The sequence below is a fragment of the Phalacrocorax carbo genome, chromosome 2, assembly GCF_963921805.1.
Source record: "Phalacrocorax carbo chromosome 2, bPhaCar2.1, whole genome shotgun sequence".
NCBI classification, from domain to species: Eukaryota; Metazoa; Chordata; class Aves; order Suliformes; family Phalacrocoracidae; genus Phalacrocorax; species Phalacrocorax carbo.
Genome location: NC_087514.1, coordinates 91,730,251 through 91,748,409, shown reverse-complemented (window position 1 = coordinate 91,748,409; position 18,159 = coordinate 91,730,251). Strand labels below are relative to the sequence as shown.

The 18,159-nt window shown below is 41.5% G+C and overlaps 1 protein-coding gene and 1 long non-coding RNA gene across 3 annotated transcripts in view; one reads left to right on the top strand and one right to left on the bottom strand.

The window, feature by feature from the left end:
- The first annotated feature begins 6,498 nt into the window (after positions 1-6,498).
- The window catches only part of VPS4B (vacuolar protein sorting 4 homolog B), a 20,414-nt gene continuing 8,753 nt past the window's right edge, over positions 6,499-18,159 (top strand). Inside the window, exons 1-8 of one of the 2 annotated variants that reach the window (XM_064443475.1) lie at positions 6,499-6,710; positions 9,381-9,492; positions 10,871-11,021; positions 12,274-12,341; positions 15,222-15,341; positions 15,574-15,730; positions 17,114-17,262; positions 17,431-17,512. In XM_064443475.1, coding sequence (XP_064299545.1) covers positions 6,684-6,710; positions 9,381-9,492; positions 10,871-11,021; positions 12,274-12,341; positions 15,222-15,341; positions 15,574-15,730; positions 17,114-17,262; positions 17,431-17,512 — 866 coding nt within the window. In that variant the 5' untranslated portion in view covers positions 6,499-6,683. Of the gene's footprint in view, positions 6,711-9,354; positions 9,493-10,870; positions 11,022-12,273; positions 12,342-15,221; positions 15,342-15,573; positions 15,731-17,113; positions 17,263-17,430; positions 17,513-18,159 lie in introns of both variants that reach the window. The other variant, XM_064443477.1, reaches the window with a different exon arrangement.
- LOC135311980 (uncharacterized) overlaps positions 13,771-18,159 on the bottom strand; it is a 24,117-nt gene continuing 19,728 nt past the window's right edge. The window contains exon 3 of the long non-coding RNA XR_010371574.1: positions 13,771-14,222. This is a non-coding gene — a long non-coding RNA (uncharacterized LOC135311980). The remainder of the gene's footprint in view (positions 14,223-18,159) is intronic.

Sequence of the window (18,159 nt, the reverse complement as noted above, 5' to 3'; positions counted from 1 at the left end):
TACAAGGAGTCACATGGAGAGGACAAGGGGGAATGGACACAAGTTGATCTTGGGGAGATTCCGATTGGACACCAGAGGGAAATTTTTCACACTGAGGACAGTCACCCATTGGAATAATCTCCCCAGGGAAGTGGTTGACTCAGCCATGTTCGACACCTTTAAGAGTCATCTGGGCAGGGTGCTGGGCCATCTTGTCTAGACTGTGCTCTTCCCAGAAAGGTTGGACTAGATGATCCCTGAGGTCCCTTCTAACCTGGGAGTCTGTGATTCTGTGATTCTGTGAAATGAATTCTCTATACAGTTTCTGCTCCTTTCCATACAAGACCTAATTAAAAGGCTTAGGGATTAATAAAGAGGGATCTAGGAGAGAAATGCTAGTCCAGAAATCTAGTACAGACTAGACTGCAGTAGCTGCACAACCTGCTACTCCTAGTACAGCTGCTGGCCTTTGGTGGTTGTGGGACTTCTTGTGCTCCCCTGAGCCTGCATAAGTGAGAGGTGCAACAGTAAGTGTTTTACCACTGCAGTGCTCATCCCCCAATACACCACCACTGCATTTTCCATACTGTGGAAAGAGGGAACATATTGGTTGGAAGACACCTTGGATGGCCCCATTTCTTCCTATCCTCTCATGAAATAAAGAACCGTGAGAGTTGTTTTGTATTTAAGGTCTTCTGTAGTTCTGAAGCAGAGGACATGTTTAGACCTTTACTTCTTAAAACACAATTTTGGAGAAAATGGCAAGACAAACCACCATTCAGAAGAAAAATTACTTGAAGGAGCTGCAGTATAGTCTAGTCCCAGTTCTCTTTCCCTTTATCTCCTTATTCAGACTGCAAGCCAGTCAGTAATGTTAGAAACAGCTCTCTCTAGAGTCACACAGGCAAAAAACACTTCGAATTTAGCATGAGAATGAAGTCTGCTGGAAGTGTATCAGTTTTAAAATTTACTCATGCAGTGTGACTCTCTGCTTTGCAACAGCTAAAATCAGTTATTTTGCTGTGTATTGGAATGGCAAAAGTTATTCCCCTGTCACGTGTGTAGAGGAGTCTGGTAATACTTTTTAAACTACCTACTGGATTGGAACCGCTTTTCTGCTTCTCCTTGCCTAACACAATTTAGATTTCTGGTACTCTGGCAACAGTAAAGACTACAGGATTTCTATTGCACAGGACAGCAGATTCCCAGAAATAAAATCTGGGTCAACTCACAGATTTGTGTCTTTAAGACAGTGAGACACAAGCTGTGACAACCAGCTGGCTTGAACCCTTGCATAACACAGGCTGTAGAACCTGATCTACCAATTTTATGAAACCCATGACGTCTCTTTGGATTACAGCATATATTTTGGAAAAATCTGGTAGTGATTAAAAAAGACCCCAAGGTGATGACAGTGTGTATAATATCCTTAGGAGTTGTTCCAAAGATTCTACGGGTCATCAAAATCTTAAATGAAGGCAATGTGAAGCAATCCAAAGTGCACAGTCCAAACATGAAGCTTTCTAAACTTGAAGAAACATTGGCTGGGGAACATTTTATTGATTTGCTTTTAACAATAAAATCTCTGAAGCGAGTAGGGCTGTAAGCCTGTTAAACACTGTGACTGTGGAAACATTTCAGAGAAAAATGCTGCTACACCAAACAACAATGCATAGCACAAAATCCCTCCCTGAACTCATGTATGGGTATAAGAGTTGGCAGTTCCAGCTGGCAAAATTGGATATCTTAAATGAACATGAGTCAACCAAGACAGCCCTGATGCCACATCTGCTCAATTGCGCATTAAGTCCTTGTCGAACAGATTTTCTTCCATTCAGTCTCAATGAGTTAGCAAGACCTAACATATGAAATGCTATGCAGAGGAGACCTATGTCGAATGTTTGTCCTTGGCCTGTGTACAGAATACCAGTATGAGTGTCCCTGTCTAGTGAGTTCATAATGAGGAAAGCCTCAGAAGTCCCCAGACTTATGCTGTACAGGGCAAATATTACCCTTGAAGGCAACACAGACAAAGCTAAGAAAAATATTGTTTCAGGTTTCATTTTTGTTCCTGACAATTTCTGCTGGTACTCATGTAACAACAGAAAAAAGTCCTTAAATTCACTATCTAAATATTGTTCAAAAAACAGAGAAGTAACGGACTGTATATTTCACAATTTAAGAAAATGAGCTACATTTTTATTTCTGTGCTTTGCCAAAAGATCAAGTAAACAGTTTCAAAATGTGCCCTCAGTTATAGCTGCAATCATTTTCTCAGGCTGTTTCCTGATGTGCTGGATTAACCTCACTATGAAGTACAGGCATATACATCTGGAGTCATTCGATTGCCTAGAATAAAGTAACTTAGTCCAGAAGATAACACATTTCATACATAAAATCATACTGCTTCTTCAAGCATTTACATATTTTGAGTTTCCAAGTTTAAAAACTAAACCAGAAGTAGAGTGAAAATTAACATAACTAAGAAATCTGAAGAGATTAGCTCAAAAGGTACAAATTCAATTTTTCTTTTTCAGGGAGGCACAACCAGACCCATTACTGCACTATGCCACAAAACATATTGCCACCATCCATTATACACTTTGAATGTTTCCTCTGTGAAATGGATGAGCAAGATGAAGGCTTATCAGCAGGCTTCACATTCTCTCAACTCAGACTGTAAGAGCAGGAGATGGAAGAGGAAATGTTAGTTTTTGAATGCCAGTTTTGCAGAAATAGACAATTCAGCCTCCAAATTTGGCTTAAATTGGATTCTTCTCAACAACCTGTGACCCCATGGCCCTGCCCAGCCATGCCAAGGCTGTGTCTGAACCTGCTTCCCCTCATGGGGGCTGACCCTGACCCCCACTCATCAGCCCACATCCCAGCTCAGCCTCAGTTTGTCTCCAGGGAGGTGCCCGATGCCCAGGGTTGGGGTTGCCCCGGTGTTCCCAGCTGCCCTGCTCCTGGCTGGGGTGGTGGGACAGGCCATGGCTGTGCCCTGACCCACCCGAGGAGCCACCTCAGCTCAGATTTGCTCGAGAACTGATCATTTCTATGGAACAAAATCTAAAACCAGTGGCTGGTGGTAACAGCAGCAGTGGGTTGTCCCAGCTGCAAACCACTGGATCTGGTGTGGAGGAAGGGACAGGTGGCCCATGGCCATGATGTGTTGCCAGCGACACTCAAGTGGGGGAAGAGCCAGGCATGGAGGCAATCACTGCCCAAAGGCCACTTCTCCCTCCCCTGCACCTGTTCTGAGCCTGCAGGCTCTCCTAGAAGGGCTGGGTTTGTCCAGGGGAGCCTCTATCTCTCCCACTCACTGCGTTTACCTCCACAGACACAGGAGGAGGTGGGAAGGAGACACGTCAAAGCATGAAGGTTCTGCTTTTCAGAGCAGGGCTCTATTTTCCTTCAGTTGCTGCTCCAGCTGCTGAAGAAAGGGGTGCAAAGACCAAGGGCTCTGAGAAAAGGATCCCTGACTTGTGGTGGAAATGCTTGCTTTGACACCTCAGGCCATGGGATGGGATACAGACACTGAGGACCACTTACTCCTCAAAATCCAGTGGTTCAGGTCTTGCCCTGAAGCTCGCGCTTGCCTCTAGTGCTATAGATGTAACAAGGCTTTATTTTGGCTTCAGTCTTTCTGGTACTGAGCACAGCTTTAACTCTTTTCTTCCTGTGCTCCATAGCTATACAACACCCTCTCTGCACCCAGAGTCCTGAGTGCATTAGAAATAAGGGCTCTTAGGACACCGTCCTCCTCCACAATGCTGGCATGGTTTCAGTGCTGTTAAAAGTGGTTATGGATGGCAGCCATCCACCTGGCGTTACTGTAGCAGCAATACTCCCAAAGGCACTATGTTACAGGCAGGCACGTTCCTGAGGACAGCTGGTAGCTTGGATCTTAGAACAGCAGTGCTCCTACTTTTTGCCCCAGCATGTTCCCCAGCGCGGAGGAGGAGGCTTGCAGGCCACGTGGCCAGACTGCGTGCCTATGCTCAGCACAGCTGCATGGCACATCCATTGGAGGTCCAGTCTCGGATGTATGAGCTCAGTGTGTGTACACCAAACCTGATCAAGGTAACGTAATGGGATTTGGACAACCTGAATTTTACTTGCTGGTTTTGTTACTGACAGCCTTTGTTACCTAGGTCAGATTGATCTTTCTGCATCATTTTGTCAGGTAGAAAAACATAGAAAAATACAGGTTATATTTTCCTACCTTTCTTCTCTGCCTTGTCTATCTGCACTGTTAAGTTCTCTAAGGCAGTGACTTCCCTTAACTGCATGGCTCTCATGTCATCTAGTTAATACTGAAGTCTCACTCTGGTACTAACATTAGTCAACTTGCCATGGTGGAGACGGATCACAGATATGAGGCCTGGCTGTGCTGCAGACATGACTTCTTTTATTGACCTATCCATCTATTCTTGGCCCAAGGTGTTCACACAAGGTGCAGTGTGGACCCCTTCCTGCCATACCAAGAGATGGTAGCAGGAAACATTCTCCACAACAGCTTACTAAGCCTTAAGAAACACGGGAGGTCATGCGTGCCTGCGACACCTAACATCATAGCAATGTGATTAACAATTCCCCAGGCAACTAGGAGATGGACTTAGCCAAAGCCAATAGGTACCTATGATAACATCTTCAGTAGTTTTATTTTCACTACACTTAGTTGTACACATCATTATGATATGGATTCTTGGAATATGGTAACACAGGAACTTCAGCACTGGGAAGTATTAGATAATGTGACTGTACTTGTCCCTCAAATTGAAGTAATACCCTTGACGTGATACTTCATTAGCTTCTCTGGAATTTATCTTGATGTCATTACTCAGCATTCGGGCAGTCTTTCTGCAGGTAGAACTAGCTGCAAAGTCAAATTATAGTAGGAATACTGTATGAGTAAGACTTAAGTAAGGAGTACAAGATTTAGCCTGTTATCTGTAGAGACACAGGCGCCTTTTCTGATTTTGTTTTTAAATCTCATTCACATTTGCAGACACCAGTTGTTTTTTCTGGAGTTTCAGAAGCCAGTTTAGTGTGACTGGAGAGGCATTTACTACTTACGCACCTGTGACATACTTATTGTTTTAGACCTAGGTCTAAAAGCTAAATATAACATTACAGATTTGAAAATCATAGGTGCAGATGACACAGCCAGAAATATTAGTGACAGGAACATATCTGAGAATACTCTGTTACACTAGTCAGAATGAGAAGGTAAAGACAGAAGGGAAATTATATCCCTGAGGAAGTAGTGTGTTTTAAATTAAAAAGAGGTTAAAAGTAGACTGAAGGCTCCATGATGGCATAATCGACAGTGAAAGGGTAAAAAGGATGTTTTTGCCTCATGCTTTGAAGACAGAATAAGAAAGAAATTGATATATGTGATTTAACCCACAGAGTTTTCTTGAGCACTTCACACCATTGATGCCATGCTTGGATCCTGATGACAACACAGCTACAAGTTTCCTTTAGAAATTAACAGCTCTCCCACCACTTGGACAATTTCAGTTGGTTTTTTGTGACAAACTCAATAAACTGCATGTTCTCTACCATCTCTCTTTACCATCTCATTTCTCAAAGCCTGATTACACAACCTAATTTTTGGCACATCGTCTCTTTTCACATTTGTAATTGAGCCAAGGAGAACAGCTCTTACTGACCTTGCCTAAAAATCGACCAAAGCATCCTCCAGCATGTGGAGACATGAGGACACTCACCAAAATAAACTGCCAACTAGATGATTTGAGGAAGAGATTACCACAACCTTCCCAGGTATAGGGGTGACTGGGTGCGCTCCTTACCCTCTGCCCAGAACAGGCAGCTTACTGACAGTATCAAAAAGGTTCAGTGAACTATTTTATTGCAAAACAAAATTGTAAAGTGACACTGAAATTAAGTCAAACTTGCATTTCAGTTACTTGGAGGTAGTTTGAACAATGGGGTTTACTAATCAAGTGAAGTTTCACATACGTCCCTTTTTTGCCCTAAAGGAATTACAGTAGCACGGGGAAGGATACGGCACTAATTTAGCAGACGTCCATAAATCCATACAGCAAGTTTGTAAGCCTGGTTTATATTTTGCCATGTGCTCTGAGTCACTTCCTCCTTCGTATTCTGTGGGCATCACACAGTACCCGAGTTTTATTACTAATGCACAGGTGAGCAACACTTGATGGCTCATGACTGTGTCCGAATTTATTAAGACCTGTTTCTGCAAATTAAAGTGTTGGGCACTCCCATCAGGTTACGCAGAAGATGCTGCCGCTGGAGGCAACCAAACCCTGGGAGAGGGCAGAGCTGTCAGAAAATGTTTTACACTTGGTGTGAGGAGGGAATTAATTTTCCCCAAACCCTGGAAACGACCTTTTAATATTTCTAAGAAACACTCCCAACCTCACGCCCGCAGACTTACAGGGCCGCGCCAGAGGCACGCATGCGCAAATCGCCCTGTGCAGCGGGGGGGCGGCCCGGCGCACGGCAATGACGTCAGGCGAGGTGCGCGGGGCGGTTCCCGGAAGCGGAAGGGGGTCTTTCGGCGTTCGGGGTGCGGAAGCGTCCAGTGGAGGCCGCGGTTTCGGTTCTGTGGGCGGCAGCGGCGGGGTGAAAGGAGCGGGGAGCTCCACCACCGGCAGCCGCGGGCCCGTGTTCTTCTCTCCAGTCTCCTTCCCTCCCCCGCCCCGTCCGCTATGGCGGGCAACACCGACAACCTGCAGGTAGAGCGACGCAGGCCCTGCTGGGCGGGGCGGGGCGGAGCCGGGGGGCGGTGGTCGGGGGAGTGCCGGGTCCGGGGTTGCCCGGTCCGGGGTTGCCCCCGCCGCCTGTGGAGTGCCCCGGGCTGGCACAGGGAGTGCCCACGCCCGCTGCTGGGGGGTCCGGTGGCAGCGGCGGGACGCCTCTGTGGGCAGCCGCGAGGGGATGGCGTGGGGCTGGGGGAGGGCACGGGTTCATCCCCCCGTCAGCACCGGCCGTTGCGGCGGCGGGCGCCGAGCTCGTCCCTGGGGAGGGGAAGCAGGGGAGGGGAGGGGGTCTTGGCCGCACGTGGCGGCCCCCAGCCCCACGGGGCGCTGGAGCAGTGGGGCCTGGTGCCCACCCGGGAAGCTCTGTTGTCTCTTGTGGTTTAGGTGCAGAGTTTGGCTTCGCTTCTAAGACTACCGATTGTAGGAAATCCTTGCCCATTCTGTTCTAATTGCGTTGACCCTCACTTGGGACAGTATAATCGGTTCTGCGGCTGGTTGGCAAACGAGATCCAGAAATTGCCTGTGTTAAAAATAGTCTTTTTCTCTTTGGCTGTTTTGAACCACGATCATATCTGTGAATTCATTATGGCCATGTAACTCTTCCACTGGCAAAGTTGGGGGAGGTATTGCAGGGTCTAGAATAAGAAGGAGAATGAAACCTGTTTAAGCCGACATTCTTTCTGAGGGTGTTGTTCATCAGACTATTAAACCATAGCCTGACAAACACAGTTTGTGCCTTGTGGATAGTTAGAACTGGTCATCTATGCCCTGGCTCATATAACTTTCTAATAAATTATTTCTTGTTTGATAGCAATGTTCTTCATATACAGTAGCAGGCTAAGATGCCTTCCGGTGTAATGTAGTACTAGAGCTGAGAATCTAATACCCGTGTAATAGTCATTTTGGTATTTACAAAAACAGTGTACCAAAACCAGTCAATACATGATGTAGACTTTTTTTCTGTTTCGGAGGAAAAGGACTGCAACATGCCCTGTTTTCTCTCAGTTATGTTTTAGTAGGTGGTCTTTGCCATTTATATTCTTTGGACTTAGTGTCACATCTATCACTGTCTGTAATGTACTGGGTCCAGGAATCATTGGACTGTTCTGTGGCAATTTAAGTCACTAAAGGGACTTAAGAACTTTAAGAAAAAAGTAACTTCTTTTTTCGGTTAGTTTTTGCTGGATTTGAATGGTGCGTAGATGGGCACAAGGTGAGCAGTAATGAGGGGACTGCCCATTTGTACATAGTAAACTCCTTATCAGCTTGTGTCTTTTCCAAAAAGAAAAGACAAAGTTCTGTTCCAAAGAAATAGATGCTTACAGTGTTCCAACACTTGCCACAACAGAGCTGTAGAATCTGCTTTATTGGATCATTGTTTTTAAATAAATTACTTTTTTATTTCGGGTAGATCTGATGAGATGATCTTTGCTTCCAAGACAGCAACACAAAGCAGTAGAATGAGAGATTTTGCTGTACCTTCTCTTATGGCTACTGTTTACTAGCCTTGTTTTGCCTGAAACGCTCCAGAGTGTCTGGATAGCAGCAAGAGTATCCATACTGGAATGTCTAATGAAAACTCCTTGCTGCAGCTCTCCAGTTTGCTCCCTGACATTATTGTAATCATCCTGAGCATGCTACCAATGTTTAGGAAAAGAAATTGACTGAATGTGGAAAAATACATGTGGAGCTATACAAGATTTGGTTAGTGTTGTTTAACTGGCTAACCAACTGCCTTTTTTAAACTTACGTGAACTAGTCATTCAAACTGACAGTTTTAATTGTCCTGAAGCGGTATAGGCATTTCAAGAAGCAAAGTGCAATAAAAGGTAATGAGCGCTTAAGAGCAAAGGAATAATGGTGATACCAACAAACCTACAGGCCAGTGTATGCATTACGATAGCTTAGATCGCAGTCAGTTTTATTTGAAACTAGCTCAGCAAGTAAATTAAAAATAGATCTACAACTTCTAGAACTCTTCTTGATGCTTATGATTTGGGTGTGTTTTCTGTCTAGCAGGGTTTTTTCTCCCACCACCCTTACTGGAGTGGTAATTAGAATTTCTCACTTGGACATCAAGAACCTAAATCCTTCTAGATGAGCTAAACAAATAGTCAGTCTTTGAAGCTGTCTCCTAGCACAGGGCTGGAAAAGTGATAGTGCTAGTTTCAGTGCTTTGTAATCATGTACTTCCTGTATTGACTCTGCTATTGACAGGGTTTACTGGTGTTGTACTGATAGTTCAAAGTGTCTGGGTCTGCAATGAAAAAACTTAAAATGGATTTCCAAATCCATTCCATAATTGCATTCAATAATTTCTGTAATAAAGGCAATAGATTGATAAGGAAAACAGCACAGACAAACTGGTAGTAGTTCCAACTTAGTACACAGAAACATGTTGTTCTCACTTTGTTGTGTGCTAATAAATTTCAGCAGTTTGTTAACCACTGTTCATAAAAGGATAGAAATACTGTGTCATGTACAAAGCACTGCCTAAGACTTGGAATCAATTGCCTTCACCTTGGGGTAAATGCCGAACAGCATTAAAACTGGCCACCAAAAAACAGTAAGAGCAACAGCTTAAAATGTCTCTCTGATGATGCAAAATTATCTCGCGCAGCACTTAATTACTTGCATGTGTTACAGAAAGCAATAGACCTTGCTAGCAAGGCAGCGCAAGAAGATAAAGCAAGAAACTATGAAGAAGCCTTCCGCTTGTACCAACACGCTGTGCAATATTTTCTCCATGTTGTTAAATGTAAGTGTAATGCATTGGACGATTAAGTAGAGTTTAGTAGTCAAATTGCCCAGAGTAATCTCTTATGTTGACATCAGTATTTAAATTTTTACTTTCATCATCAGTTGGTACTTGCTAATTGTAGTTTGATTGAGGTCATATGTTTTGCAGCTTTTGCCTTTACTGTGTTTTGTGTTTGCTCCATTCTCGTAAGAAATCAGACTGCTTCTTACTTGTGTTTTCTTTTAGGTTTTTCTATGACAGGGAGGCAGGGGTTTGCTGTCTGTCCTCCGGACTTCTGTAGCAATGTTTCAGGCTGGCTACTGCGAATGAAGGAATGTGACAATAAGTACAGGGTTCCCTGTATTTCTGTTGTGCTGAAAACCACGTGTTACACAAGAAGTCTTTGTTTTACCTATGGAGTGGGTTTTTTTTGCTCCTGAAATCATGCTGCTTGCCTTTTTACAACCTCTCTGGCGTGTTTTGCTCCTTAATGTCATAGTCTTGCTCTTCATCTTGGCCAACAAAATGTATGAGATGGATTTGTATGTTGTACTTTTTCGTCGGTTTCCATATGCTCATAATTACTACTTTATGCCCTTTTCACACTTCCATGTACCACTTGTGTCTTGTCGAGTGTTTGCATACAAGGAGTGGGCTTTCTTAATGTAGATACAGCCCTCATTTAAGTGGGCTAGGGTTGCTCGCCTGACATAAATGCACTTACAGATCTCCATGATTTGAACACCCCCCCCCCCCATTTTCATTATAGTCACTTAGGATAATCGTGTTTATTGCTTCCTATCCGTTTATATCTTACGGACTTTATCAGAGTATCACTTTCTGTGCTTTTAACAATACTGATATACTTTCGGAAACTTTACATGTAAACCTAACGGTAAATTTTGATTGGTGACTAAGAGAACAGTGTGGCTGTTGAACCACACCTAACTCTTTCAGATGTTTTATGTAATTTTTTTCTTTATAATGTGAACAACTTTTAAAATTAGCAGGCTGTGGAAAAATAACGTATGTTTCTAAATAAATATTGGCTCAGCACAAGCAGCTTCTTGATGAGCTATTTTAGAAAAGGAGTTAAGACAATGTATAGCAGCTTGAAAGGCTGACAGAAAAGCTTCCAATGCCATTGTCCTTAATCCTTCACAGTCAAATTTTAAGGCAGGTGAATATTTGATTTCTAATAGGCAATGACATCCTTCCTGTCATTTCTTTCCACTGTATAGTGGAAAAATAAGTAGTTGAAGTATTTGGTTATGTGATGAGCCCTGAGAGAGTTATATTGATATGATATAAAGCAGACAGAGATTTAGCCTTGTTTTCCAGTTGATGCCCATGTGTTTTCCTGTTAACAAAGCATTGTTTCTCTTTGAACTCTTAGATGAAGCACAGAGTGATAAAGCAAAACAGAGCATTAGAATGAAATGTACAGAATACTTGGACAGAGCAGAAAAGCTGAAAGAATATCTGAAAAAGAGAGAAAAAACTGCAACAAAACCAGTTAAAGAGTCTGGTCCTACTGATGGAAAAGGGTATGTTTTTGGAGAAGGTAAAGCAAAATACTTCCTGAACTCAGCTTATTCTAAAATTCAGCTCTTCAAAGATCATTTTAACTAGTGTTTTTGAAATGCTTCAGATGACTACTAATGCTGAAATACAGTGGGCTAATAAAAGAAATAACATGAATTAGCATCACAGGCATTTCTGTACTTGCTTACTAAAATGTGTGGACAGTTGCATGGGAAATTCACTGAAGAATGAAAGCTGTTTCAGACTAACACATACTTATTGGATTTAATGGCAGTGAGCCCAATGACCCTTAAAATTTTTCTGCATGGAAATACTTACTAACTAGAAAATAAATTCAGATGGATGATTACTGCGGCCCAAGTTTGATCTGTCTCACACTTGATAAAGAGGTGCAAAGCTCTTTGCAGGGTGAAGTTCTATAAGATGGACTGAATCACTCTAATGCCTTGCTGCTGCCTAGTATCTCTGCTGTTTTTCTCTTATTGGATTTGGTTTTGGTTTTGCATATCGGAGAGCTGAACAGGCAGAGCCACTTTTGCATTTGCTACTGCCTTTATTGGAATAGGAGAGAGGGTTCAGGATGATACCTTCTGGTGGGATTGCCCTTTTTAGCAGTCCTGAACAGCTAGAGTTGCTCAACTGCCTCTTGAAACTTCACCTGGTTTTCAGTCTCCTTCATTGTCTACTCATCTCATCAGTTTTATTTTTTGAGCTGTACTGCGTTCAGCTGGTTTATAATAGGAGGACTTGGTAATATCACAGAAGCTACACGTATTTTCATGACCTCCACTCCAGTTGTTCACTATCTAGACTCGTTTTTTCTGTTTTTAACTTCAAGTTTCCTTTGCTCTGACAAGACATGGGTTTAGAGTTTCATAGTTCTAGATGGAATTGACCAAGTCCTGTTGCAGTTTCAGATAGGGGATAAGTGCTAATGTCTACATATAAACCGTATTAGTGCTTCCATGTTGCTCAGTAAAAAGGCTTTTGTTTCCAAGGGGCTGGCTCAAAGCATGTAGAAGTGTGCTAAGAGGGCTCAGACCCATAAGAGGAAGCTAAAATGATGAGGAGAGCAAATTAGAGAGAACGTGGTGTAGAAAAGCAGGAGTACCATGTTGTAAACTTGTAGAGATCTGAAACATTTTGAAGTTTCTTTCATTCTGGTGGTTTTTCTGCTTTTTGCATTCTGATTTTTATCCTACGACAGCAGTCTCTTTTATGGTATTTCAAGACTTATTCTTGTTTCCAAATCAGGAATGACAGTGATGGGGAAGGGGAGTCAGAGGATCCTGAGAAAAAGAAGCTCCAGAATCAACTTCAAGGTAATTTTGAAGCATCCCTTTCTTCAAGTAGGGGTGGCTTCAGTCAAGCAGATTCATATTTTTCCCACCTAAATGTTACGGATTAACTTACTGTCTGTAAATGTCTCAACTAGTGTGTACTCTTCACATACAGAAGCAAAGTCTTTATGGAAATATGGGTTTGTGTGCCATGAAGTTGTACAGTGACTATGTTGACATTTATCTCCTGTGCTTCATGTTAACATTGTACTGCTTATCAGGATAGCGTTTTCCAGAGGGAGAAATTGCAAGACCCCAGGTAGCTCTTGGCTAAACGGAATCAGTTGGTTTGGTTTTTTTTTTACTCTTAAGTGCATGAGAGTATTGCTTAGAGGCTAAGGGAACAGACATTATACAAACACTTTGTGTAAGCAGGAACACTTTCACAAAAACCCTTGCTCTCCAGTTCAGGAGTTGAGAACCTGGATTCTTGCCCATTTATGGTAATGGACAGCATCTTCTCATATGTAGTGATGATGCTGTCCCAGTTGAGTAACATAATAGTTTGGGGTTTTGAACTCAAATGCTGAATACAGTCAGTGAGGCAACATAAAGGAGCTACCAGTATTTTTGTACACAGTAAAAAAGAAGCTTTGTTTGATATTTATTACCGTTCAGTGATGAAGAATTGTTCAGAGCTTCCCTGCCAGAAGGTGCTTATGGATCTGAAGAAATTTAATTGTTCTCCCCCTATTTTTCAGTGTAACAAAGATCTGGTAAATGCATTTGATTTCTCACTGTTTAACGCCAGGACCTGTTGTATCATACTTGAAAACTGTGCCATGCTTTTTCTACTTCTCTACACGTTTCTTTAATCCAGTTCTGTGGAAGAGTTTCCTGTATTTTAAAATGACAGAAAATTATGAGCATTGGACTCCTATCCTGTCTCTCAGTATAAAGACTTCATTTCTTCCCATATGAATCTGACCTTCAGTTCTTACTTCAAGAAATAGTTTCTTGCACCCACCACTTCTTTGATATTTTCAAGAAAATTAGTGTTCTTGCTTATGCATTTGATTGCTTGGAAGTCTGAGGTGTGAGATCCTTGGTACCTTTAAACTTAATACAGGAGTCTGTTAACTCTGATAATACAAACTCTGGGCAGCCTTCAAATTACTTGCCATCATTTTGCTTTGCACAACAGCCACAGAAATTTCCTGTATTTAATTTTGCCGCCTTGTTACTCTTAGCTGCCTAATAGCAACTTGGCTTACTGTGGGAGAAGTGATCAGTAACATTCAGACTGGATAGTAGTTGTGGGTCTATTGTCATGTACTCTTGTTTACAGTTTTAAAGGCCATTTGTGCTCTATTGTTTAATCTTCCAACTATTAATTTACACCTACAAAATTAGGAAGCCTATGATTCCTGTTCCATCTGTGTCCTGGTACATGTGATATCTTACAGTGCAGTAATTTTATTTACCATGGTATGTCTGGTGCAGGTAACTGATATTTCAATTTAGGAACAGGAGATTATTTCAATCTGAACTGTTACCTGTTCTGCTAATTATTTTAGTGACGGAGCACATAGTTCTGTTTACTTTAAGAAAAACTGACATGTAATTAGCCTATCAAAAGAATTTAATGCATTGGAAGTGGGTGGTTGAATTAATTCCAGTATATAGATTGCAAGCGAAGTTTGGAATGAACTTTCTCTATAACGTTTTTAACAGTATGATGTTGCTTTTGGACGCTAAATTCCAAATTGTTAACAATTGCAATTGTTAACAGAAATTGTTCATTTCAATGTGATGGGAAAGGAATGAAGCAAAAGAGAAAAATCTCAAAGGAGATACTTTAAAAAGTAAGCAAGTGTTGTTTGCTTTATTCATTACCCATTGAGTAACAGTAAATGTCCGAACCTGTAGAAGAAAACAAGCCATAAATTACTTCAGACCTCTGAAGGCATAAGGTGAAGGTGTCAGGAAAATAGCTAGTGAAAGCCAATTGTGAAATTCTAGAAAGCCCCTTCTAGAGAAATAGGACAACTGAAACTTTCAGTGCATTTGAATACTTAAATGAGTGTTGGGTTGGTTGGTATTTGTTCATCTGAGAAAATTTCTCTTACTCTTTGGATTTGCCTTGGCTAGGATTACGAGATCTAATGTTTAATCACTAGTTTAGATCCAAGTTGTCCCATCTAAAAGTAGTCAAGAAAAAATAATTTTTAGCATGTCAGACTAACCAATCTGAAATCTGAAGAGAAGGGTAATTTACAGCTCAGTTGGCTAAAATCAGGCTGAACCTGTTGACTGAGCAAGATGGGACTTGGCGATAAATTTTGAGAGAATGTGGCTAGGCTAAGATGTTTCTGCAGCTAAGCAGGCTCCATGTAGCCTTTCTGATGCTTTCAGCCCTAGCTCCCAAAGCTCTCTACCATCAGATGGTCCAACTGTTTGCTGCACATCAGGAGATACCCAACAGGCTATTTCATCTGCTGGAGAATCTTAGAAATCCTGGGCTACTGCAGCTATGTTCAAATTTTTCAGGAAGTACAACACAATGGTGGTTTAGTGAGGATATGGTGCCTGGGTCCCTATTAGAGAAGGTACCCATCAGTGACTAGTAAACACATATTTGCTGGTCAGTTGTAGACTAGCTTTGACCATTGCAGGACTTCTACTAACTCTTGAGTATTCATCTATGGTTTATTGTGGTAAAACAATGTGACAGATTTCTGTAGAAATAACATTTGTTTGAGTAACTATTCAGTGTTTATCTCTACTTAGAAATGCCTTGGTTTTATTCAGTATGGACATGGGCATAGATTTCTTAATTTATTTTTTTTAACCACAAAATGGTGTTTATTGAAGTTGTGAAAAGATTCGTGCATCACTAATTTATGCAATCTTTTCTTATAGGAGCAATTGTTATGGAGCGACCAAATGTCAAATGGAGTGATGTTGCTGGCCTCGAAGGTGCCAAAGAAGCACTTAAAGAAGCAGTGATCTTGCCCATTAAATTTCCACACCTGTTTACAGGTCAGAACTACAGCATTTATTTGCTATTGGACAGTCAGAACCAGCACTGGGGTCTGAGCGTTACACCAATGTATCAGGGACTCAAGCTGAGCTCTTAACAAAGATTGTGATCCGTCTGACAGAGGTTTCATGGGTGGATGTGGAAAACCTGAGTAAATTAGAGGGGCTTCATCAGAAAAATAGGTTCCGTCTTTCTACATTATTTTGAAGACTGCTGGTTTCTCTCTTGCAGGAAAGAGAACACCTTGGAGAGGGATTCTCCTGTTTGGACCACCAGGAACAGGAAAGTCTTATTTAGCAAAAGCTGTGGCAACAGAAGCAAACAATTCTACCTTCTTCTCAGTATCTTCCTCTGACCTTGTCTCAAAGTGGTTAGGTGAAAGTGAAAAGTAAGTTGGAGTTGCCAGAGGTCCAGGAAAACATTGGCAAGGAGAAATTAATATAGATATAGATAAATTGCTTTAAAGAAATGCATTTGAGGGAAGGGTCATGTCTTTTTAAAAACAAACTTCAGGTGTTTCGATGCTTCGTGCTGCAGTGCTATGTAAAGATATCGTGCTGCATTTTGTGCTGCGCTTCAGTGCTCAAGACAGGTTTTAAAACTAGCTGAGGAAGGTTTTGGGAGAACCATGGAGCTCATTCCTCTTCTGAACTCAGTTGCGACTGCACACTACATCATTCTGAAGTGTTGGGGTACTCTGCTTCTTGGCATCTCCCCACTCATCTGTCCCAGCAGCTGTACTGTTAACACATGGCATTTCTTTGTCCAAACAGAGGTACTTTATCTTGATTCCAAACAAAACCTGGAAGACCTAAGAGACTCACAAAAGTAGGCTGAAGGAGAGGAACAGCCATGAAAGAAAATTTTATGCTTCCTCATGCTAACACTTTGTTACTGTGTGAAGACCAGGAAGCCTGAAGTGGCATGTTGGCTGCAGTCTAGATGTGCAGGAGTTTCTGTAGAGGTTCCAGTGAAGATTTAATGAATTAAGAAAAAGCTGTGTGTTTGTTGCACAGAAAGGACTTTCCTATGGTGATAAGAATACTTGCCAAATCTATGCTTTAATAGTTTGAAGTGTGGGACAGTCAATAGCATGAGGAAGAAAGGCCATTGGATACAGTATTTGAACTGGGTTTTTCTCCCCCAAAGCTGGAAACCTTAAGCTGCTTTTCTTCTATTATAAAAGGAATACAGAACTGGATCCAGCTGGGCATTTTTAATGTTGGACTTCTTTTGAGACTATGGCCCGAGAGTTAGTGCTGGTAATGTTAAGAATTTCCCAGCATGTTCCTATTTATTTTCCTTTTTAACTTAGTAAAATGTGTTAGTAAGATATGGGTAGGGTGTTTTTGGCAAACCAACTTTTCTTGTCATATAAAAAGTAATTAGTAAAGTTGTACAAAGTAAATGTACATGTTATTTCTTACAAAAATTCGAGTTAGAATCTGATTAGGTTAAAAATGTTAAATGAGAGAAAGCCATGTTCTTCCGAATCTGTCTAGAGTGGTGGTTTTGTATAGTCCAGGCTGTCTTGTAGAAATGTAAACCGAAAGAGGGTTTTTTATGGCAAAACCATGCCTGGAGAACTCTAAAATGTTTAACCTCCCTTTATGCTGGAAGAATGTTATATCTCTGAGTAGCTTTATGTTAATACTTTTCTAATACTTTTTTTTTTAGCTTTCTCTAAAGGAAGTGACTGTATCATAATTTTAAGTTATATGGTTTTACTGGTGTAATCATTAAGATAACTGAAGCTGTTTCCTTTTTTAAGATTAGTGAAAAACTTGTTCCAGCTTGCCAGAGAAAACAAACCGTCTATTATCTTCATTGATGAGATAGATTCCCTCTGTGGGTCAAGAAGTGAAAATGAAAGTGAGGCTGCTAGACGGATAAAAACAGAATTTCTAGTCCAGATGCAAGGTAAGTTTTTTTTTCAAAATCAGTCAAAGGAATTAAGATATGTATTTTAAGCATAGCTTGCATGAGAACACTAAAAAGATCTGCAGTTCCACCCTACTAAATTTTGATGACATTTTAAAACAGTCTGTTTATCATCTAAATTGTCACATGATTTCTGTCCTGATGTAGGGGTTGGTGTTGACAATGAAGGAATCTTGGTCTTAGGAGCGACCAACATACCCTGGGTTTTGGATTCTGCTATCAGGAGACGGTATGATGACATTTTTTTCATGGTATGAAATTTGCAACTGTTGCGAGGGTTCAAGTCTGAGACTACTTGAGGTAGTAATCCAGCTCATGTTTTCAGACATGGCTAATGTTCTGCAACTCGTTTCCATGAGATGGACTGACCCAAACTAATAGCCCCTTGCCCCTTTAAAGAGGTAGGTTGTTCACTCTTATATTGGCCCTGTAGTTTATTTGATCTTTTTGTTAGCTGATTGTGCTTGAGCAAGCAGAAAACCATTCTGTTTCCTTGTTGGTTGGTCTTCTGGTGAGCTTGGGGGACAGGTTACAAGATATGTACCTCAGAAGGGCAAGAGGGGGTAGAGCCTTCCTTTTCAGCTGTTAACAAACTGTTGAATAGCTTGAGTTATTACATGGAAATGTAGCTTTATGTTACACAGAAATACTGTGTTTTTCTACTGGTCAGGCATAATTTGTGATCTTTGAGTGCATGTTTTAACTGCTTGTTTGTAGATAAAGGGCTTCCACGCCTGTATATGCTTAGCTGGATCTTGAGCTGCAGAGCAGCAGAGGACAAACAGAGCTCTGTGACAAGCATGATTATGTTGTGATGATGACACCGCTTGGGTAATGGTCATTTTTGTAGGCTAAAGAAATGTTAATTTTTTGTGA